We start from the raw sequence: 25688 nt of genomic DNA on the forward strand, positions 1-25688 counted from the left end.
TTTCCAGCAAACACTATGAACTCTTTAAATCAACTAAGAATTGATCAAGAACAGCTCTATAACAATGCCTACAGGTTGCAGGTCTTTGCTGACTCTTATCTTGTGCAACTTTAGTGGACATCTACTCAGCTCAAACTTGCATTAAATTATGACATCTCTTTTTAACTATATCTACTCATTTTTCTAAATGTCAATCTAAAATGGTAAATATGAAATTTACTAATAAAAATCGATTTTACACGTATGTCAATTTTGTATACAACCTTTCACAGGGTGAACGTCCCATAGACTATGTAACCTTTTGTTCATGAGGTTTGCATCACACCTCAATGTAACCAACATCCTTCTAGTCAATGGCTGTCCCAGGTGTCTCCTCAGCAGAGAAATAAATTGATAATAATCCTCTTTAAATATATTAACCAAGGAATTTCTAGATTTTAAACCCTGGTTTCTACTTAAACCATTATAAAGGCTTCCTTGTCCTTTATCATCTGCAAAAATTCACTAACAAGATTTTATTTATTTATTTTTTTTAAATCCAAGATGTGTTTTGATTTAACACAGTGTGAGTTGGGTCTAACATGGACTTGATAAATTTAATGCCATTTCCACATTCTTGCAAGTGAATTTTTAAGAAATAATGTGTCTGATGTACCTTTTCACATTTATAAAACACAGTTTTATAAACTGGATCACTGGTGGATTTGAGATCAGTAAACTGGTCTTTATGAATGCGGCATTTTACATTTGTGTAAACCTGAAAATGTAAGGGCTGATGCTGTGTTTCCTAGAAGCATATAACGTTAACTTACGTTATCAAAAAATGGAATAGTGATGAATTTAATAGCATCCTTTATTAGTAGCTACTATAAAGAGATAAAGGCTACTATTTAATAGTAGCTTTTATCTCAATTCAGCTGACACCTTTCTGTTATGCTGAGAATTTTGTCTTCTGGATGTTGTACTGACATTTTTATCAAAATTATTCTGTTCAAGGGACTCAAAGTACTACTGACAAAATAAGTTCCCCCAAGACCTGGAAATATTTTCAATAAAATGGTATTCATCGTTGCAAAATTTTACTGTACATGCACCAAAATGTACAGAAGGTATAGCCTAAAGTATCTAGCCATGTCCATGTTGCATTACAATGACTTTAAATAACTAAATTGAAATTCCTTGCAGATCATACTATATTCAAGCAAATAAAAGCTTAAAAAAAAAACAAACGACCAAACACAATATATTCTATAGCAGAGATTCTCAAACTTTTATACCTTGAGCACCCTTATGTTTTTGATAAATTTCATGCATCCCACAAATTTCCAGAGCAAGTGCAAATAAACAGATTTAGCTATGAATACTTTTATAAATTAAATGCTTAACAAATTATATGCTTAACACATGATAAAAACTTCCAGTTCATTTCACAAATATAATTGGTCTCAGTTCCAATCTCAACGATGTCCATTTCCACTTTCAGTCTGCCAAACCCCATGTACTTTTTCTGACAGAATCTCAGTTATCGGTTGATTCAACTACTACTCATCTCAGTGGCCCAAATTATTTGCTGCATGATTCTTTTTGCCTCAAAGGTGGTACTTGTGCATATGTCCATTCTGATATTCCATCAGAGACGTGGTAATTTGGAATCTTCTCTTTTCGATCTTCTCTGGCTTAAAATCTCTCTACCTCATTCTGTCAAATTCATCTGTTCTCTACCATTCTCCCAACTCCACTAATCACTTGGTGCTCTTTGACTTCCTCTCTTTGCAACTTGACTTTCTCCAGTCCAACTTACCTAACAGTGAGGTAATTTCCCTTTGTGATTTTAATGTTCACAACTCCAGCTGGCTTCCATTTTCTAATCGCACTGACCCACCTGGTTGAGATGCTAAGGCCTTTGCAATTACTAATGACCTCGCACAGATTGTTCATTTACCTACCAGAATACCAGACAATCCTAACCATACAGCCAATACTCTTGATCTTTTTCTCACAAACAACCCTTCTAAGTACACGGTCAAAGTAAGTGGTCCTTTAGGCACCTCAGATCACAACTTGGTGATAGTCTCTTCTCCAATGGGGCCTGTATCTCATGGCTATTCCCAACCTCGTGTTGTTTGGCATTACAAGGATGCAAAATGGGATGACCTGCGAGGTTTCTTTTCTTCTTTTCCTTGGTTGGATTACTGTTTCAAAACTTCTGATGTCAACGTTTGCTCAGATCGTGTCAGTGAAATTATTCTTGCAGGAATGGAATCCTTTATTCCACACTCCACTTTAAAATCTTGTCTTTATCTAAACCTTGGTTTTCCAATAAATGTGCTAAGGCTGTTCACAAGAGAAGAATGTTGAATATAGTAATTGGCTTGTTTCCAATTCTTCAGTTTCATTTTCTGCCTACACCAAAGCTCGCAACAATTGTAAAGCAGTTGTTAATCAGTTCAAACTAGATTTTGAACAGGCTAAGAGTAGAAAACTTGCTTCTTGTCTTAATGGTAGCCGAGCATTCTGGTCTCTTGCCAAAGCTATTGGCCGCAACTTTTGCCCATCTCTGCTCCCACCTCTGTCCAAACTAGATGGTTCTGTTGTCACCTCAGCCAAGGATAAAGCTGACCTGCTAGCATCATATTTTCTTCCAACTCATGTATTAATGATCTTGGTAAAATGCCTCCCACCATTTCCAACATGAGCCATTCAATGCCTCCTGTGTTCTTCCATCAAAAGGATGTTGGAAGGATTTTGATAAAATTTGATGCTCAGAAAGCTCCAGGTCCTGATTGTATTTCTCCACTTGTTCTCAAAACCTGTGCTCCTGAACTTACTCCTGTTCTTTGCTGCCTTTTTTCACTTTCTTATTCCAAAGGTGTTTTTCCTTCTGCTTGGAAATTTGCTCATAACCAATCAGTTCCTAAAAAGGGTGACAAATCCCTCCCATCCAATTATCGTCCTATTGCAATTACTTCTACTCTTTCATAAAGTAATGGAGAAATCAATTAACCGCCAACTCTTAAACTACCTAGAAACTTTCCATCTGATCAACGATTGCCAGATCAACCTCCAACCCAAGCACGGTACTAAGTATTATCGGTTCTAATACCTCTCGTGTTTCAAGGTTTCATTAAAAAAAATGCTTTAACAGATTTAATCTCAGAAAAATAAAATATGAATAATAGAAATAAATCAAAAATGATTCATACCCTGATTAGTGGGATGGTTTGTCCACATTTTGTTAAATAAGTGCTTCATGAAAACAGTGAACATACCCCCTCCACCAAAAACCAATTGTGTCCCTAATGGGGTGTGAGCCTCATGCTTTGGGAACCTCTTTTATAGGAACTCATTACAATATTTTCATAACAGAGTGAATAACAGTCTTTAAAACTTTATTTTCTGAGCTTTTATATGCAGCTGTTCTTACCTGATGAGTGGAAAATCCCCCCCCCCCAATGGGGATGCCACAACATATAATAATAAATTAAAAACACACAACTAAGCTTGATATAACTAGTCATTCAAAATGAGGTAGAATTATATACCAATGTTTTTCATCACAAAAAAAAAAGAAAAAAATATATAAGATAGGTACTCCCTCCTTTCCCTACATTATCCGTACAAAAGCTGTTAGGTTGATAAAAGGAAAATTATTTCAACCAATCTTATACAGATATTTAAATCTGTCCTGCCCCACTCTCCTTAGCACAACATCACACCAAATATTATATTTACCTGCTTTTCTCTTTCTGCTGGTTGTTTGTGATCAAAATCAATTGCCATTTTTGCATTAGGATCAGGTTTTTCTTTGATTTTTTCCATGATAAACTCATGAATACGAAGGATACTTTCCACACTTCCTGTTATGAGACAGATCCTTTCAGTTGTTCCTAGTGAAGTAAATATGTAAAGATATAGTTAGGGAAGGTTGTTACATGGTTGTTTTCCATTAAGATTATTACTGTATTTAATACCATGTGAAATTAATAATATAGTGTATTAATCTATTTGCCTAAACATTAAAGGTCCTTAATATAAATCTTAATATTTTGGGAAAGAAATAAAAAAAAAAAAAAAAAAAAAAAAAGGAGTTACCTTTTATTCAGTGAGTAGGATTTCTTCTTTCCCAAATCTCCTTATACGAATAAATTACGAAATGATACTTAAAACAAATTTACATAATTAAAATAGTTTAAAACTCTCAATGTATTGCTCACTATTGACACATGGACAGTCCAACACCCCAGGATCACAGCGGAGACCCCGACCTCAGAGGCCTCTTTGAAGATATATTAAACCTTCTATGCAACCTTTAGTGAAGGAAGACATTTTGTCATAAACGCAAAATTAAAATACGAATAAAATACCATTAAAATAAGATGAAAGTACCATAAAACCATGCAATTAAATTCCTCACAGGAATATCAATAAATTACTATTAAAAACTATGAGACAAAATAACTAAATGAGAGTGGAATCTTTTTGGGGTTCTCCGCTATGATCCTGGGGTGTTGGACTGTCCGTGTGTCGATAGTGAGGAAGACATTGAGTTTTAAACTATTTTAATTATGTAAATTTGTTTTAAGTATCATTTCATAATTTATTCTTATAAGGAGATTAGGGAAAGAAGAAATCCTACGCACTGAATAAAAGGTAACTCCTTGTTTTTTTCCAAAATATTAATGGAACGTAGGAAAAATTGAGCATATGTAAGCTCTCATTTATCTAGTATAAATCTTAATGTATAGCAGTTTAGGCGATTGGGTTAATAAACTATATTATTAATTTCATGTGGTATAAGAGTGGTATTAAATATAGTAATAATACTTATGTAAAGATAATTCAAAAGAGCAATAATATAATAAAGTACTATTTTAAAGTCATATGTTACAATAAAAAAAGTTGCACTTACAATACTCGCAATAAACATACATTCATTCTGAATATGTATAATGTGTATGTACAGTTTTTCTAAAGTCACTGAACCCATAAAACTGCACACATCTGTGGTTATACATGCAAAAACAATATAGGTGACATAGATCAGAAGCTTAATGATAGATGGCTGAACACATCATGCATAAGCAAAGTCATTTGTGCAGTAATGCCATAGGATTTAACTCTACAGCAGAGTCTTTATTGTGTAGCAATAGTTCAAACTCAATTCTTTTTAAAAAGTTACACAAGAATAAGATACTATTTCAAGATACACAAGTTACCAAGTAAGTCCAACACAGAAGTTTATTAAAACAATTTCATGAGACTGGCATAACCAACACTTTCCCAAGGAGGCACTGCACACAATGAATTCAGTTGTCTGCAGTGATTGATAATCATGTAATCTTTAGGGGACTCTGCCCATCAAGATCACCAGACTTACCTTTCCTGTTGTATTTTGTTGGTATATCTTAAAGAGTGTGAATTTGTAAAAAATCCACACTCAATTTAACTAATTTCATCATCAGTGAATTAATGTCCAACATCCCCAGGAGATGCTTTACCATATCACAGAATACTAAACATTTCCAATATTGCATAATACATTGTGACCTTACACAGGTCTGCACATCAACCAAATTATATGCTGTTCTACCAGTGCAACCAGAGATATGCAATTGTATGGGTTTGGCAAATTAAAAAAAAAAAAAGCCTATATAATCGAAATAGTAATTTTCAAGAAATACATAAGAAGGAAAGCTGTCTGTTCCAAAGATCTGAAGTAGAAGGAATAGAGGAAGTTGGAATGGCAGTTGTACATGTTAAAAGATGAACTGTAAAAGGATACTGACTAGCTGATGCACACGTTCAAACTGGTTTGGAAAAAACAAAGACATGGAATTACAGATGCTACTCCAGAACAGCACCAGAACATTTAAATATTTGTAGAAAAGCCATGATGGAGAAATTGAATAGCTAAGTGATAAAGTGGAGTCAGTTCATAAGAGATGGAGCATTAATTAACCAACTGAACTCTTGGACAAAGTCCACAAGTTGAAGAAAGACTCTGGGGACTTCGCCTACCGTGAGACCAATATTCCATGTTAGAGTAGATTTCTGATTTGTACAAGGTTAGCAGCTGTTCAGAAGAGAATTAGCACCATAAGCAAAATATAAAGAAACATTTGTGATATGATTATACCAAGAAAGATTATCAGTAAAGAATGTATTTTTGTCTAGGATCAAGTATTGAAATTGAGTATAAGAGCCACAGACTTCATTTTCATGAAATAAGATAACTCTGATTCCATACCCACTCAAACACACTGGAGAATTACCAGGAGACCAGAATTTAAGCAGCTGGCAGTGGATATTTCAAAAGTTCTAGCTGTTTGTGTAGAGAAGCTACATAACTGAAAAGTAGAATGTGCCATACTATTATCAGAAAAATTATGGATGGGATTTTCAGTCAATTGGACATTGACTAAGACAATGGTCAGGCCTCATCTTGACTACTGCATACAGGTATGGAGGCCTCATTTTAGTAAGGATGTAGAGCTGCTGGAACGAGTATAGACAAGGTAATGAGATTGGTGAGGGGAACAAAGAGGTGCTCTTACCAAGAAAGGCTTCAGTTCTGCAAATCACATCATCTGGAGACTAGGCACCTGCAAGGTGAACTCCAGTATCCCTGAGATATTAGAAGACAGGCATCTACCATCACATTTAATGAGTAGTCAGAGGATATTCTTCCTAGTAACCACTAGAAAGGGTTTATACTCTGGTTTGTAAAGAACAAACTGAGTAAAACCATGTTTATTTCTGTGTTTAAGTTTTGTAACATAGTATGGCAACAACTAGCTGCATAAATAAAGCTGACATTTTGGTAGCTTTTATTTGTGGAAGCTTTTTTTTTTTTTTTTTTTTGTAAAATGAGAAGGGAAAACATTCCAAATTTACAGAATTTTTTGAAAGTGTATTATTCATATTATAGAATGAGCCTTAACCACAAACTATGGGCACGATACAGCATCTGCCAAGTGGTAAACACTTGAGAAAAGGTAAATAAAGTCTCTTCCCTTTGCTATTCTTATGGTCTAGAGCAGTGCTTCTCAAGCTATCTGGGGTGAAATTTCTTTTATTTTCAATCCGTTACAGACTGGTACTTTTGTAAAATATAAATCTTGCAGACTGGTAACATCCTTGACCAATTTTCAATTCATCGTGGACTGGCATTTGTCTGCAGACCACACTTTGAATAGCACTGGTCTAGAGCAGTGATGGTAAACCTTTACCTACATATGTGCCAAAAATATAATTTTCATGTGTTGTAGGAAAGGAAAAAAACTAATTTAAATTAGCAATATTTATTGATATTATAAAAAGATAGACATATTTGAAGGTTTCTAATCAGAACTTTGTTGCTACATAACACAACAATGAGAATTATTTTTACATTAATTCAATTATTTTTAATTATTTAATTGAATATTATTTTAATTGAATTTAATTGAATTCAATTATTTTTAAAAATAATTCTCACATAACAGGGGTAGCCGCATGTCAATATATTTTCCTACATGTGCCACAGGATTGATATTCCTGGTCTAAAGTGAACCAAGAAATCAATTTATTATTGCTATTTCTGTTTAGCTAAATTAAAAGAAAAAGTAAAAATAAAAAAGACAGTTCATATCATATCCTGAAATGGTTCAAAGTTCTACTACCTTTTGCAAATCTGATCAAAACTTGCTATCCTTCTCACTAAAAAATTACATCCTCAATAAACAGCAAAACTGAAGCTGAAAAAAGGAGGGTCTCAACTTCAAAAAATAAAATTGGATGGAGCTTAAAGACATTAAAATGCTACGACTATAATCCAATACTGGGTAATACAGATTAACTGTTTCTATAAAGAAATCAACAAATCTCCCAGCTTCACCATACCCAGCTTTGTTCAAAAGCCCTACACAAATTATCCTTAATGATTCTCAAAGGAAGTAATAAATATACTAATAAAGATATGGAAGATTCTTAGAAAATACAAGAAAAAGCAGAGAACTTTTCTTATAGAATAAGATTTTATTATATCCTCAAAAGACATCAATCATACTGCATGATGGAAGGTTTACCAGAGCTTTGCTCTGGAGACAAAACTGTAGGAATTTAGCCATTACTTGGGTTTCATGGATCCATTGGTTGGTTCCCAAAGTGCTGAGGATTTATTTTTTCAGTCTTGATTTTCTCTTTTGAGGAAGTATGGATGCTGTTCTATGTCCATTTCTTGCACTGCAAAGTATTCCAAGATTGATTTATCAGGTACCTCCTTTGTTTCAACAATATTTTTTCCTTGTACTGTCATTAGCAGTTGAGTTTTCTGTGGTGTTACTTTATTGCTCAATTTCTGTGATAATTGAGCACATATTGGAGTGGTAGCTGACTTGACCGCAATTTACTGAGCTCTGACATCTATGCAGAGCTCAGTAAATAGCGGGCAATGGGCACAAATGATTCTTTTAGTGGTACAATCATTTCCATTTGAGTCCCAATGGAAGATTTCTTGGCAACCTTTTCAGCATATGTTGACATTGCTGTTTACTGGTTTAACTGCTTTTCTGGCTTCCTCCTATAAAATGTTCAGCTCTGCCTTAAGTTTTTCTTCCTTCCACTTTTGGCATGCTCAAGAATATGCAGGGTGCTCGCTTTGGCAATTAATGCAGATGAATTTTGTAGCTTAACATGTGATTTCAGGGTCCTTTGCACCACACCAAGTGCATGCAAGGGCACTACAGCAGGCCATTTGTGAAAGTCCATATTTATGGCACTTGAAGCACCATAATGGGTTTGAAACACATGGAAATACCGTGCAATTTAGATAGCCAGCTTCAGTCTCATTGGAGACATTGGTGTATTGAAAGCAGTGCTTTTTTTGAGACGGTACGCAATGGTACGGCGTACCGGCACCTTTATTAACAGTGGCTTATGACATTTGGATGCAATACACTTCAAAATTTGTAATATTCCATACAATTTTTTTTCACATGTTTGTCTATTCAAATAAGCTTAAAGTTATTTAACTAAATTTGACTTTTCACCATCTATTGTTAAGATATTTCTATATAAAACTTTATAACCATTTTTAGAATTCTAAATTACTCAGACCTCTGTTTAACGAAGTCCTTTTATAGGAAATTATTTGAATTCCCCTTGGAAGTTACATTTAAAATAGTTTCCGTTGAGCAAGGAAAATTCATATAATGAACGGATTAGGACAGACTTAACTCTGTACACACTGTTTGCATTTCTGGCCTTCAGGCAATTAGTGCTGCAGCACGAATTAAGAGAGGTAACGGGATTACAATTCTACAACTTCTTGGTACTCGTAAAATCTATTCAACCACTTGGCACACATACGGAGAAATCACGCTGTTCAACAGTGAGCAGACCAAAGGGTATTCCCGATGCTGACAATGGGCTCTGGTTAACCTTCTACCGCAGTGGTATCCAACTTTTTCTCGTACAGGGGCGACATTAAAAAAAATTCAAAGTCAGATTTCTTTCGTGGGCTGCACTGAGTGATTCAAGAAAAATTAATGTGTTACATTTTCCATATCTTGTTACATGTAAAAGTAAAATTGAAAATATCCAAAAATTTTATTAAGTACAGTACACAATTACTGAACAAAACATTAAATGAGAAAATTTTTTGATAATTAACAAAATTTAAAATGCTGTTTTAGTTCACTTTCCAAGTGGGCCATAGGTTGGACACCACTATGAATCAACTGTAAGTGCCCCGTTCAAGAATTTGGAGAGAGTGATTTTCTTTTACCCTGACAAATAATCATCTGTTGTTTCGCAGTAGTTCGTTATCCACATTTTTCCGTAATATTTCCCTATCTCTATTTACATGGTCACAGTACCTGAACATCGGAATGACACCGACATTTTGGACAGTTTCAAAAAAAATTCAAATTTAACAACTAATTCAAAGAACTAGTGACAAAATCAATGACGAGAGAAGGAAAATGAGGACAACTAAGGTATTAAACCTTCTAGACATGAAATGTTGGCATTTTGTGGAAATGAAGTTAGAAAATTGTCAATCAGGTTTCAGGTAAATGAAAGAGATGCAATTCATGGATTTCGGGAAATACCTAATTTTTAAGATGGTTTCGGAAGAATTGAAGCATTCAATGCTCCAAGTACGATACCAATTTCATTGAGTGAATATGAACAAGGATTTTCACAAATGAATCTGATCGTCAGCACAACCAGAGCTTCATTGATGACAAAAACAATTTCTTCGCTACTATTTCTTAAAATTGTAGGCCCACCACTGATATGCTTCGATTCAGCAAAATATGTTGATTCGTGGTTGTTTTGGAAACATCATTCAGGAACTGACACAAACAGTAAAAAAAGAAGTCCTGGAGCTCACATCTGGTGAGTATGGGCTTGGCATACCCAGGGTCCTGAGCTGGATATCATCATTCTTCTCTTTCTTGATGATTCCCTTCTACTTTTTACACATGCTGTCTCTCTCTCTCTCTCTCTCTCTCTCTCTCTCTCTCTCTCTCTCTCTCTCTCTCTCTCTCTCTCTCTCTCAGGGTAACTCAAATTTTTTTTTGGCTGGTACAGCATAAGCCAAAGTGTGTTGAATGAGAACTTAATAAAAATTTGGAATATTCTACAAAACTTTATTATGAAATTATTTTTACTTATTATTTTTCAATTATTTTACTTATTTTTTTATTTAGTTTACTCACATTTTACTTATTTTAAAACATTTTACTTATTTTTTTATATACTTGAATAATAAATGTATGCTTAATAAACTGTCTTAATTCTTTGTTCTTATTTCAAAAACATTACTAAAGTAACAATATCAGGAAAAGAGAAAAAAAAAAAAAAAAAAAATGTAGAGTACTTTTCATATCCTTTTAATCTTCAATTTTTCCTGATAGCAAAGAATGAGTATTGGCACCTATTTTTTTACAAATAAAATAGCACTGAATGAAAGTAAGCTTGTAGTTTCTAGTTGGGACAAGATTCCCATCCCTAGATACAAACATTCACTTCAGCTGTCACTCCATGATTTTAGCTCTGAACAGATCTCTTTCAGACACCTCAAGAAGATCCCATTCAGAGATCATGCCTTCCAATGAGTTTCATATTTTGTGGGGTGTTACTGTAATTGGCATTCCCCCAACAGAGGTGGCTTGGAGGAGCTTTTCTGGGTGTTTATCACACTTGGTTTTAATGAGGATATCTCCAGAATGCAGACACTTTAGGGGAGCCTGCCAACTAATGAGGATATCTCCAGAATGCAGCCACTTTAGGGGAGCCTGCCAACTAATGAGGATATCTCCAGAATGCAGCCACAGATTTAGGGGAGCCTGCCAAACCCTTCCAAATAAAGAAGGGTGACATTTTCCCTATAGGTTTTTCTCCAGTGTCTAGTGGTGGATATGATATAATTTTAGCACTAGGCTTCTTTTGCTGAAGTGGTGGTCTCTGTATCCATGTCATTTTCAAGTAGGGACTGTGTTGAGGTCTCAGAAGAAAAGTTTAGATTATCAGGACTCAGTGTTTTATTTTGGTTCAGTGCCCAGGCTCCCCAGCAACCACCGATCCCAAATGGTACAGCCACTACCAGCAAGCAATAAATGCACTCGGGAGCATGATGCCAGAGTTACCCAGACACCACAGCCATAATACTGCCAGCCTGAATCCTGTCCCTCAGACCACAAGGGCAGGGGCATGGCATTGACGTGGTTGACTCTTGCAGGCAAACTCACTAGCCAATTGGATCTAGGTGAATCATCCCAGGATCACCCATCTTGGTAAAGCAGGGGCCAAAGTGGTGTGTTGAAACTGGGCCTCTCAACCACCAGGAATGAAATACATTACTGAATAGTGCTAATGTTTTTCTTATGCTGTTATTTTTTCATTTTTATTTTTTTTTTGCATGATAAGAAAAATAGTATTTCTTAATTAGCAGTTAAAAAAAAAAACAAGTTTTCTTAACTGCTAATCTTAAAATCTTAACTAATGTTAAAAAAATCATTAGTTTTCTTAACATTGTGCAGTTAAGGAAAAATGTTTTTCTTAACAGCATAATTAACATCATTAAAAATGGACTACAATTCCTAGAGTGTGTACCAAAATAGACTTTTTGCTGCTTAGCTGAGGTGAAAGCAAACCGCCCAAACATGGGAGGACTCTGTGGAGCAAATTTCTTCATGAAATTCTGAAGTTTTGCAAAAATAAAAAAATTTATATATAAATGTTTTAAATATTAATTTATTCTTATTTTGAGTTATTATTTTATTATTCTTATTATTCTTGTTTCTTATTATTCTCAAGAATTATAGTAAAATTGTCAAAAATCAAAAGAATTCTATAAAAAAATCAAAATATGGTAAAACAATAAACACTTTAATTAGACCAATTTTATCTCTATACTAACCACTTGGCCAGGATTTTCATCTTATTGTTTATGTACATTCTATGTCATACAATTTTCAACACTATATTCAGATACAGCATGCTTTTATTTAAAACTGATTCTGTGTCGACTCTACTAATGCTATGCTGTAAGTGAATAATGGTGAAAAGCTATCTGAAAAGAAAGTTTCACATTAGAAATGAAATGGGAAATTCTAAAAATATTAGATTCAGAAGAGTCTCAAATTAACCTGATGTTTTAATTTAGAAGGATCCACCATTAGAACGGCAATTTAAAAAAAAAAACCTCCATATGTGATAAGAACAATTCCTCCCCACATATGGATAAGAATTCCAGTCATCCCAGTGACTCTTCCTTTAAAAAAAATGTTGGTCAAATGTGAAAACAACATTTGACCATACAGATTTGACAGACAGTTTTTAAATTCTATACAGTGGTATCAACTGATGATGTTACCAACATCAAATTCTAAGTGGGAAACATCCAAGGAACTAATTGTGGAAGCTACTAAAAGTTTCATACCTATTAAGAAATATTTTTCAAGGTTTAAGCCTAAATGGTTGTTAAAGGAACTAATGAGACTCGCGGCAGAGAAGAAAAATGCATGGGATGCATATAAATTATCAGGTGACACAGAAGCCCATTGCAGATATAAGATAGTCTGTAATCAAGTCACAAAGGAGGTTAAGGCTGATGAAGGCAGATAACGAGAAATCTTTGGCAAAGGATGCTAAGAAAAACAGCAAGGATTTCTTCACTTATATAAACTCTAAAAGGAAGGGGATGTGTGGAAATTTGCCTTTAGCCAGCGGTTGTTTAATTAATAGTAGTAGTGGCATGTGATGCAAGAAAGCAAGTGTATGAGCTTATGCAGCATCAGTCAAAAAAAAAAAAAGAAAAACAAAATCACACCATTCCCTCCAAATGCCTGTCCAGTTCCTCCATAAATTTATTCAAACTATCAACTTCCACAACGACAGATGGAAGTTTATTCCAGCAATTAACCACCCGCTGCCTAAAGGCAAATTTCCACACATCTATTCTATATCTGTCTTTTCTTAATTTGAATTTATGCCCCCTTAAGTTCGTAATCTGAACAAGTGGAAGGATCCCATCAGAATTCAGCGTGCTGAACCCATTCAAGGCCTTATACACCTCAATCAGATCACCACACAGGTGCCTAGTCTCCAGCCACTGCAATTTGCAGAACTTAAGCCTCTCTTGATAAGAGGATCCCTTCAATCCTCTCACCAATCTTGTTGCCCTTCTCTGTACACGCTCAAGCAAATCTACATCCTTCCTAAAATGAGGCCTCCAGACCTGTACGCAGTACTCAAGGCATGGCCAGACCATTGCCTTATACAGAAGGACAATCACCTTTTCCCTGCTAGAAAAATTCCTATATATCATTGACAAAACCCCATGACCTGTCCTGGCAGCCTGTCTGCATTGCTCAGAAAACTTCATATCTGACTGCACAATTACTCCCAGGTCTTTTTCATTTTCTACCACCTTAAGTGTAGTACCACACAGTTGGTACTTTTCTCTAGAGCTACTTCTACCCATATTCAGTACTTTGCATTTGTCAAGGTTAAACTTCAGTTGCCACTTCTTAGCCCATCTGCCCAAATTATCTAGATCCTGTTGCAGTAGCACACTGCTATTACTGTAATTAACAACCCTACCAATCTTTGTATCATCTGCAAACTTCGACATTAAGCCTTCATCAATATCATTGATAAATATACAAAACAACAGTGGACCCAACACCGAACCCTGTGGGACTCCACTAATAACATTAGTCCACGAAGAGCAGCACCCATTGATTACCACCCTCTGTCTTCTCCCACTCAACCATCCTTTTATCCATTGTAGCAACTTACCCTTAATACCATTCTGCTCCAATTTGTACAATAGTCTTCCATGCACAACAGTGTCAAAAGCTTTCCTGAAATCCAAATATATGATATCAAAATTATTTTTTGCATCCAGTTCCTTTGTAACAACATCATAATATCCTATCAAATTTGTCAGACAAGACTTAACCTTAACAAATCCATGCTGTGTCAATATTATTGCTGCAGTCTTGTCTAGATCAGTGTTTCTCAAAGGGTGTGCCACGTCACATTAGTGTGCCGCAAAATTTTCCAAGTGTGCCGCAAAATTTAGAAATTTCTTCTTCTATGACTACGTAGGTGTGCCGCGAAATTTTTCTTCTTTGGAAAATGTGCCACGAGAGTAAAAAGATTGAGAAACACTGGTCTAGATGATCCTGCAATGAATCTTTAACCAGTGACTCCATTATTTTACCCGGAACAAAAGTTAAAACTAAGTGGTCTGTAATTACTCGTGTCACCCTTCAATCCCCCCTTTGTGAATTGGGGATACATTTGCACATCTCCAGTCCGTGGGGGGACCTCCCCTGAGTCCAAGGATGCTTTCATAATTATGGCTAAGGGTTTGCTTAGTTGCTTTGCCGCCTCCTTTAATATAACTGGATAGATCCATCCACCCCAGGTGCCTTTCTTATGTTTAACTTCAACAATTTCTCCTCCACTTTGCTCTCAGTTATTACAAAATCATTAAGAACCCTGCTACAATTTGATAACCTTCTGCCATTTTCAAACCTTAATAACTCCTCATGTGTGAATGTAGATGCAAAATACTCATTCAGTTTGTTTGCTATCTGAGCAGGATCAACAACAGTCGAACCATTGATATCAAGTGGAACAATCAGATTCATCCCCTTCCTTTTAAAGTTTATATAAGTAAAGAAATCCTTGCTGTTTTTCTTAGCATCCTTTGCCAAAGATTTCTTGTAATCTGCCTTCGCCTGCCTAACCTCCCGTGTGACCTGATTACAGACTAGCTTATATCTGCCATAGGCTTCTGAGTTGCTTGATAATTTATATGCATCCCATGCATTTTTCTTCTCTGTCACAAATCTCATTAGTTCATTTGATAACCATTTAGGCCTAAACTTTGAGCAATATTTCTTAATAGGTATGAAACTTTTCATACCTATGAAATTGCTGGAACAAACTTTCATCTGTCGTTGTGGAAGTTGATAGGTTAAATAAATTTAAGAAGGAACTGGACAAACATTTAGAGGGAATTGTCGTGTAATTTCTTTTTGGCTGATGTTGCATAAGCTCATACGCTTGCTCTCTTGCATCACATGCCACTATTATACTACTACTACAGTGTTGCTTGTTTATTTTGACATTCTTGGTATCATTCATTGTGAATTGCTACAGAATGGCCAGACAGTAACCAGGCCTTTTATAAAGAGGTTCTGATTTCAGGGAAAAGTTATGAAAAAACATAAGCAATCTGAAAATGGTGGATGATTCTGGCAATATCACACAATGCCCTGCCTGCACCACACTTTTTATTCAATAGATTTTGGCGCAAAAAAATATTTCTGTAGTACCCCATCCTCCATATTCACCTGACCTTGCTTTATGTGATTCATCTCTTTTCCCCAAACTCAAAATGAAACCAAAAGGACAAAGATTTCATGATATTTCAACCATCCAACAAAATGTGACAGTGGAATTCTACCAGCCCACAGTCGAAGACTTCCAGTGATGTTTCCAAAAGTGGCAGGAATACTTGAGACACTTGCATTTCATCAAAGAGAAACTACAGTAAACTTGAAAATCTGCCACTCAGTTCCTGCAGGTGCCAGATTTTAAAGAGATTGAATTTGGATCAAAAATTCTAGAAATTCTTGATTTTTCAAATTTTCCAGATTTTACAATGGTATAGCTAGTGGTTAAGTAGCTTTGAATAAGCACATTTCAAAAATATTAAGCGCTAACAACTGAACATAATTTGCATCTGTAAGCACTTAACAACTAGTGGTTAAAAAAAATGTAAATAACAATTCAATTTGTTAAATATAAACAAATGAAAATGAAGTCACTTCAAATGTTGTCAAATATAGTAGTGTCAATTTTAAATGCATGTCTTGTATCAGGGAAAAATACTTTCACAGTGACATAACTATATTCTTCATGAGGAATAATTATAACTAGGTATGTATATACAATCTTTATCAATTTACACAGCATTTTGAAAAAAATAACATCAGATATTATGAAAAACAAGGCTTGGGGTGTTTTTTTTTTTTTTTGTTGGGTGTTGGCACATCGGCTTCTGTGGCCATAATGCACCTCCCAAAGTTTTTCATTTTACTCTGATCTAAGCCCGAGGCGGGATTCGAACCCATGGCCGTTGGGTTGCCAGGCAGGCACTTTACCCACCTGGCTAGCCCGGTCAGCTAAGGAGTTTTAAGAGTGTGAAGATTCTTAGTTCAACTCTGAATAAGTTTTCAGGCACATTTTACAGTTAATTATTTTTAGCTATGTACTATGTATCAACCAATAAAGTCAAGTAAAAGCTTATTTTTAATTGCTTAACTTTATTTTAGTGTTTGTGATACATACACACAGGGTATGTATTTAAATTTTCAGTTATGTGAAGTACAAATGTTCTCAAATTAAAAAAAAAAAAAAAAATCTGATTTAATGTATATTCTGTAATAACAGACACCCCCTTTCCCTCTCAATAGTCTTTAAAATCGAGGGTTCACTATATATGCAGATTATACTGTGCTGTTAAACAGTAGTATGCAAAATCTTCAGGAACCTCCAAATAACGTAGATAAAAGGTTGTAGAGAATTTGACAATAAAATCAGTTACACAAAAGAGAAAGTTGGAGGGAGGAATTTTATTGTCGTTGATTTTTAGGAGTATCAGTGACTTTATTACCGTTTCTTTGTGTATATGTCTGTATATAGTGTGCGTGTGTGTTCAGGGGCAAATTCAAATATTGTATGGGCTAAGAAACTCCAGAGTAACTTGCAGAGGAGGGACACTACTCCCTCAACCTAAGATCAGCTAAACTATAGCCCCAATTGAAAAGATCTTTAGAAATGCTTTCCATTCAATTGATGGGATTTGAACACAGACCTCTTCAACAAGTGAAGAAACCATTATGGAGATAGGAGCAGAGAAAGAAGGAAAATGTTCTCAAATTATTTCTGTAGTGTATTCTATTTATACACTACAGAAATAAATTTGGAACAAATTAGTAATTGTCTGCATCTAGGAACAAGCTTTAATAAAAATGAAAGATTAGATATTGAAAAAAAAAATATAACAGTAAGGAGTAAAGCAGGAAATAAGACACTAGTTAAAATACACATTCATTTGGAGCAAAAGAGAAATCAGCAAAGAATAAATTAGCTCTTTATAACAGTTTTTAAGCCACTGATCAAAAATCTGAATATTCAGAAATGAGAGAAAAACAAATAGAACACACTGATGTAAGAAATGTCAGGATTATATTATAATTGTGATGTAAGAAATGTCAAGATTACATTAAAAACTGTAGGAACTCTTGGACTAATGAAGGGCTAATCAAAGGTAAGTGAAGCCAATTTATATTATATGTGAATGTAGATAAGATGGGAGAAGCCATATTAGATAAATACATATGAGGTAAAAATATGGTAATAGAAGCAGAAACAGAACAATAGGAAGGTGAACTGATGAGGTCAAGAAAGTATTAGAAGAAAGAGGGCTTACTCTCACCAGGGGGGAAAAAAATGATAGAAATGGAATAGCATGGAAGAAAACGGTGAATGAAAGGCTGATAAACCAAAAAGACTGATCTGTACTACCACAGTGACCTGTACATTCACTGGATGTAACAAAAACATGGCTGGAGATGATGGCATCTCCCATTTTATACAGGATGGCAAGGAAAAGTAGGACACACCACACAGTAACCATTATAATTAACTATTTCTACTAATACTTACAACTCATACAACACACACAACAATAATAATAATGAAAATATAATTAAAAAAGTAAAACTAGCATGTACTGTAGTATACTATTAAAATAAAAATTTAAAGGATATAAATTTAGAATTTATAAATATTTTTGACAAGCAGTTATAGGTTCTATTTATATAAAATTCACTTAGTTTACCTGGATAAAAGTCATTTGCTTTAGACATTTTAACCCTTGCTCCAGCTTCTTTCTGTAACTGAGCAATTGTTTCACCACCTTTGCCAATAATAGCCCCTGCTGCCACAGATGGGACCAAAATCTTAAAATGATAAGTTCCATTACCTATAATAAATAAGTAAACTTCAGTTAAATTATAAGCAAATTTTATGATGCTTTGTGTCATTGATCATTCTTAACTTTGTATCATTTTTCAAGCCTTCAACATTTGCTGCTTAAATTACCAGGCATAAAGTAAACGATTTATCACTCGATTTAATAATTTATTTGTTCAAAACTATTCAAGCTGTTATATTTTGCTATCATTATTTTAAATCATAATGCATTTTTTAACCCATCACCAGGCATGCAAAGGATTGTCTTACTTTTATTCATATGTAATCATTTCGACCACATGTGCAATTGAAAAATCAGCAAAAAATAATTAAAAATTGTTCATATTTTTTTTACACCATCTTTTCTGAACCCAACTGTGAAATATCCATTTTTTTATATTAAAAAAATATTAATTCATTTTTGAAATTAAAATTTCCTTTAGATGTGTGGGGAAAAATGAAAACTGAAAAACTGCACACTTCAACAAATGCAAGCAACTGGATGCCAGCCTGTCAATAACAGGGGCACTGCTGCATGAAATGTGAAGTGTGCAAGTCAACAGATTAATTCCACATGAAGCATTAATGTCGCAAAGCCAGAAAGCATTACCAATTGGAGGAAAGTGCATGTCAGTAAAGCCAGCTCACTGTAAATAATTTTGTGACAGATGCCACCTCAACATGTGCATATAATTAGGTTTGCCTTAATTCCTGAATTTTTCCAAAATGTAGGAAAATTATCAGAAATTTATATATTTTTTATGTTGAGAAATCATTTTCAGAAACATATTAGCAGTTTCAGCTATATGGATGAAGAGCACAAATTGCTGAAATATTTTCACACTGAGGTTTCATCGACTATATGCGATAGACTCTGGGTTAATATTCACTTAATACAGCAATACCTCGCATAGCACTGATAATTGGTACCGAAACTGTTGTGTTATGTGAAACCATGCTGATTGAGATATAATTATAATGGTTTTAATTGAATGAGTACCAGAGAAACAGTCTATAAACAAATTATAATAAATCTATAAACAATTTGTGGTTGATAGTCAATTAAAAGGATTTGAAATTAAAAATATTGCAAAAATTTTTTTAATGAAAGGTAACATCTTTGTTGTTGATAACATCCTTAGCTCTTTATAGAATTTAAAAACTGTTAGAGATCACTGTAGTCTCCTTTACAAAAGCAACAACCCTCCCTTTAGCCTCAACGGTAGTTACATCTTTAAGTAAATCCCACATGAATTTACTGTGATTACTCCCACCTAGTATTTCTTTAATCTACAGATTCTTGATGAAGAATCATTGCTGATAATTAGATTAAGAATATTATCTCTCTTGCCTCTCTAACATGCTGCTGGAGAAAACAGTCATCCAATAAATCCACAAAAGTCTTTCTAGTGTCTGAGTGACCAACCCACAAGTTTCAGTCAATATCTGGAAAGTTAAAATCTCCCAATTATCAGACATTGATTTACAGGCCCATTCCACTTCTCTAAATAGTTGTTCATTGTGCTCATCAATCATTATGCCTATAACACACTTCTCTTAATTTTGTTTTCCTAGTGCCTATGTCATACCAAATAGATTCAACATTGCACTGGCCACCCATGTCAACTGGATACACTGCCTTAGATTTTATGTGCTTCTTAATTAAGAGCATAACATCTCTCCTCCTGTCCTTTCTGTATACATTTAAATACTCACCATATTTAAATTTTGCATCCCTTATATCTGGGTGATACCACAATGTCTGCATTGGATGATATGACTAGCACTTCAAATTCATTTACTATGCTCATAACATTGGTGTACATACAAGTATACATGCACCTGTTCTTACTCTTAGGTACCCTAATGCAGCCTATGCATTTCCTTGTTCCAAGACTCACAGCAGGCATTGAAATCCCTGGTACCTTGATTTCTGGGTTGCTGCAGGTTCCAATAGAAGCAGTGCATGAATCACTTTCACCTCTGCCTGTGGCTATTGTTTATCTATTAGTCTGTTTATCTCCCTCAAGCTAGTAGGAAAGAGATGAACCACATTGGCACACCGGATATGAATGTATCACTATCAATGACCTTTCTTATTGCTTTCAAACTGTACAAATATTTTGCAGCATCTAATTTTATATGCAAAGAATTTTTTTTAGGAATGAGTATACCAAAAGTATACCAAATTATAAATGGGAGCCAAATGATTTTGTGATAACTGAGAATAAAGTGGAAGAGAAGATGTTGAAGTTAAAAAGTAAACAAGGCAACTGGGGCTGATGAAATCTAACCAATCAATATTAAACAAAGCAGCAAAAGATATAGGCAAACCTTTGGCCTTATCAGAGCATTCTTGGCTTCATAAGATACCCATGGGTCTGAGGTGTGCAGATGTCTCTCCTATTCACAAAGAGGAATCAAAGGACAAAGTAAGTAATTACACACATGGAAGCTTGACTTATGTTCCAGGGAAAACAATGGGATCAGCAGTTAAAGAAGTACTATAGGATCATGTTGACAGGAATGCAGTTATGCAGAAATCACAGCATGGATTTGATAAGGGGTGATAGTGTCTGACCAAACTGATTAGCTACTATGCTATAGGGGCTCAACATCTAGTGAGTATGGGCTTGGCACACCCAGGGTCCTGAGCTGGATATCAATCATTCTTCTCTTTCTTGGTGATTCTCTCTCTCTCTCTCTCTCTCTCTCTCTCTCTCTCTCTCTCTCTCTCTCTCTCTCTCTCAGGGTAACTCAATTTTTTTTTTTTTTTTTTTGCCTGGTGCAGCAAAAAAATGCTGCACCAGGCTTCCTTGCACCATATATGGCTGATAATGATAATATAGCAACAAAGGAAATGGGTGTAAAAAAATAGTTTTGGCATCATATACTTAGGTTTCAGTAATGCTTTTGACACTGTTTCATATGAAAGGCTACTGTAAAAATTGGAGCAGTGTGGCATTAATGTCAAGTTACTGCTATGGATAAAGAGATGGTTAAGCGGCAGAAGATGAGGAAGGTATAAACAGGCACTGCTCCTCTTGGACTAATGTTATTAGTTGCATCCCTCAGGTTCAGTGCGAGTTCCCTACTGTTTTCAATATTTATTAAATAAAACAGATGAAAAATAGATTTATTAAAAAAAAAAAATAGATGAAAGGTTTTTCTCAGAGTAAGGATGCCATCAACACAAATGGACATAAATTTAAAAAAGGATGGCTGCAGGATAGATTTATAAAAATTTGCTTTCAGCCAGATTTTGATTGTTGTAATAAACTTCCAGCTGGAGTTGTAGAAATGAACGAGTTGAATAAATTTAAGGCAGACAAATTATTAGGAGGGTACAGATGAAGTAGGTAAGGGTTTTTGTTTCTCTCCCCAAATGTTATATAAGCTTGATTCATTCCTTGCATCATTTGCCATGCACAAAATGAAAACAGTTAAACATTTACAGAACATTTTTTTTGCACATTTCACATCTCAGCAAACTAGCACAAATGGCAGCCAATAATTAGATTTGAAAAATTCTTAAATTTCTATATTTAACAGGCAGCAACAAATTTTTTGTAAAAGACCAGAAAGAATTATGCTAAAACAGTGAGCAGGAAAATAAGTAAAAAACAAAATCTCTTAAATTCAAGAGTTGGCAGCTGTGCTTGTTATTAAGAACAAGTGTATATGCATAACCATCCTAGTTAAAGTGCCTGTCATATAACAGGAATTAAAGTAGCGTGTTAAAGAGGCTACGGGTAAAACAATGTCTGCCAGGTTTAAGAATTGATACAAATAGCAATCTTAGTATAAACAGCTGTCTTATGTTGGAATCAAAGTAGGAATGTTACAAACACCGACCAATGGACAGGATGAAACCAATAAAGAATTGTATTAAAAATGCCGATCAGTATTACATTTTTATAATATAGACAGGCTTACTGATGGGGTAAAAGTCATGTATTCAAGGAGCTGAGGAATATGTTCTATATATTCTATAACAAAATCAAATTTAAAAAAATTCTATTCAATATAATTTTTACTATTAATAAGATATATATATAACAGAAAATTTGCAATTTATTAGCTTTCTAAACAGTTTTGATCAACTTAACTTTCAATATTATTTATTAATGTGATGTGATTACAACATTTTGGGAGATATCATTACAATAAGAAACTATCTTTGTTAAGGGTTAAGAGCTTGTTTTAATAGTTTAGAATAAAGTGCTAAAACAAAGTACTGGATTCTAAACTCTTAAAAAAAGCAGTCAAATATAATTTGTGTTACTTGTATACACATCTGTACACTTAAAAGTGGTGCAACGTGTGCCATTATAGTTTTACAGCATGTTTGAACAGTTTTGAATTTACCATTGAAATGCTAAAAAAAAGCACAAAGGTAATTTGCAGAAGCTCTAAGTGTCATACCATTTGCATTATTATTGTGACATTACCTATTGTAGAAAGAAAAAATATAAAATACAAAAAATGAAAATGTAAATGCAAATTTGCATGAAATCCACAAATTCCACTATTTTAATACTGATTAAATTTCCAAGTACTGAGCTTTGTTGGCTAATTATACAGGTAAATAATTTCAGTATAATTCAATCATGGAAAATATATAGAGAAAGTAAAAATATTAGAGATCAAAATAACACTAAAATTGTATCCTTCTTACTGAAATGAGGAACTGAAATAACAATAGGAGATTATATTTCCAAAATGCATAAACAAAGAATATAACAAGAGTAAACAAGAAAACACACTAAGCAAATAAAAATGGAATAAAACATGTTTATTCATTTGCATATTACTCAGTTAAAGCTCTTCAAATAGGCCTCTGGGGTTGGGTATACTCATACTATGATTTTTAGTGTTTTTCCATCAACCATGGAATAAAACGAAAGACGAAAAACCCAAATTTTTAAAAATTTTTAATATTTACAATAAATTATTTACAAACCAAATATTACTGATAGTAATTTTAAAATAAAACAACTGTGATATACAGGATAATAATAAAATGCCGAATTTAAAATGCAATAAAATATACTGGTTAAAAGCGCTAAAATACTAACTGAAGCTTTCAAAGGCTTCTGCCTTCTTTCTCAACAGTGTTAAAGCATTCTGATGATCAGCTATTATAATAATAGGAAGTCCATTTAAATACAGGCAACCACCATAGAACACGGTACTTCACAACACGGTTTTGCTCTAACAGGATTGATAAATTGTGGTAATTCTCGCACAACACAGTACTTATAATATACTTTTGCTCTAACACAGAGAATTTCAGTAAACCTCGTATAACACTATTTTTGAGTGTTTGTGCAGGGGAAACCCTGCTATTATGTTGGATGTAATTTTTCAACATTTCCACTCTTTTTGAATTTCTGCTGTTGACTCGCTAGTCAAAAAAAAAAAAAAAAAAAAAATTAGAAATCCCTGTATTTTATTTTGTTGGGAAATTCCCTTGTTACGTCCTGTGATATTGAACTTGTACTTGTTGAAAAATCTAGATTTCAAAGTTTCATTACTATTGGATATAGCACACCAGGCCATTAAAAAGATTTAAGTCATCCAAACATTGAAGTTATGTTCCTACTGCCACAGTTGTACTGGGTTAATACAACTTCTTTCATTCAGCCATTAGATAAAGGCATTATATCTGCCTTTAAAACTCATTTCATCAGAAAATCATTACAATGGATTTTGCAAAAAAATTGATTCCGAATCTACTGAAGTAATGGAGGCATGGAAACATTTCTCAATTGTGAACTGTATCAGAATCATAGCTTTATTGCTGAAAGAAGTAAAACCATTAACGTTAAATGTGTGTGGAAAAATGTATGGCCCTAGTCAGTTCATTCAGGAAATATGGTCGAACCAGTATAAAACGGAATCGGTGCAATAGCAGAACTTGCTACATCGGTAGGAGGGGTAAGGTTTTGATAACTACTGAAGCCCTCCTGGGTAGCACAGTTGATAGAATCGCCCTCTTCCCCCACACCGAGTGGAAAAGACCTGAGTTCGAATCCCATCGACGAAGAGAGGAATTTTTATGGGTCTTTTTCACAACTTGGCTGAGTTAGTTGGGCTTGGGCACCATGGTTTTTTTCTCCCAGAAATTCAAGGTTTTCATCCAGCAAAACAGAAAATCAACCTCGGGACACACAATTTATAGACAATATACACAGAGTAACATGCCTTAGTCACCTATGCTCCTAAAAAAATAAAAAAGATATTACTGAAGACGTTCAAGAATTAATGGTAAAAAAAGAGGCTGTAATAGCAGATTTAGTACAAATGGCATCGGAGGTAAAATCAAATCAATTCAGATGATGATAGTGCAGATAAATTCTAAACTTCCAAATTTTACACTAAAAAGCATATGGGAAGGTATAAAGTTAGCCGAGCAATTAGAATCTTATTTTTTAAATGCAGATTCTTGAATAAGAGGAGCCCAAAGTTCAAAAGGGAGCTTCAAAAATGCTTAATTCCATACGATGAAATTCACAAAGATTTATCAAGCAAAAGCAAACAAACCCAGATTACTGATTTTTTAAAGAGAAGAGAACAGAAGACAAACAAAATCTAGAATGGTGTATTTTTGTTAACATTTTTTAACAAAACAGTGTATTTTTGTTAGCTTTTGGAACGTAAACCCCTTTTTGTACTTTTTCTTAGTCCCATATAACACAGCTTCACACAACATGACATTTTATAGGAATCTAATAACCGTGTTATACAAGGGTTACCTGTATATTATAATTTAAATATGAAGATTAACATTTCATCTGCATGATTAAATTCACAGTACTTCAGGTTCCCCAAAAGCTTTTTAAACAAAATTTGAATATATTTATGCAGATCACTACATTGATACCAACTGATCATATGAGTACCGGGAAAAACTTAGAACTGTTTATAAAAATATAACAGTGAAATAATGCACATATAATAACTGCCATACAGATTGTTTTAATAACCTCCTCTTCTTTATAAATTATTGAGCAAAATGACTCACTGCTGCACATTTTTATTTTATTCTTTAAAATGTCTAATTTTCTTTTAACAGAAAAACTGACAGATGAATTATTTCATTTCTTGAGTGGTTCCTTTAAATTATCTAAAATTCAGAT

General features: G+C 34.2%; 1 protein-coding gene across 5 annotated transcripts in view; it reads right to left on the bottom strand.

Moving 5' to 3' along the window:
* Nucleotides 1-25688, bottom strand: part of LOC150082288 (RNA-binding protein Pasilla-like) — a 165017-nt gene that overhangs the window by 54679 nt on the left and 84650 nt on the right. For all 5 annotated transcript variants that reach the window (XM_090379223.1, XM_090379219.1, XM_090379221.1 and 2 more), the window contains 2 exons: nt 18413-18556; nt 3733-3887 (listed from right to left, as the gene is read on the bottom strand). In XM_090379223.1, coding sequence (XP_090235349.1) covers nt 3733-3887; nt 18413-18556 — 299 coding nt within the window. The remainder of the gene's footprint in view (nt 1-3732; nt 3888-18412; nt 18557-25688) is intronic.

This window comes from Mastigoproctus giganteus, chromosome 8 (assembly GCF_048544385.1).
Source record: "Mastigoproctus giganteus isolate SK-2022 chromosome 8, ASM4854438v1, whole genome shotgun sequence".
Lineage (NCBI taxonomy): Eukaryota > Metazoa > Arthropoda > Arachnida > Uropygi > Thelyphonidae > Mastigoproctus > Mastigoproctus giganteus.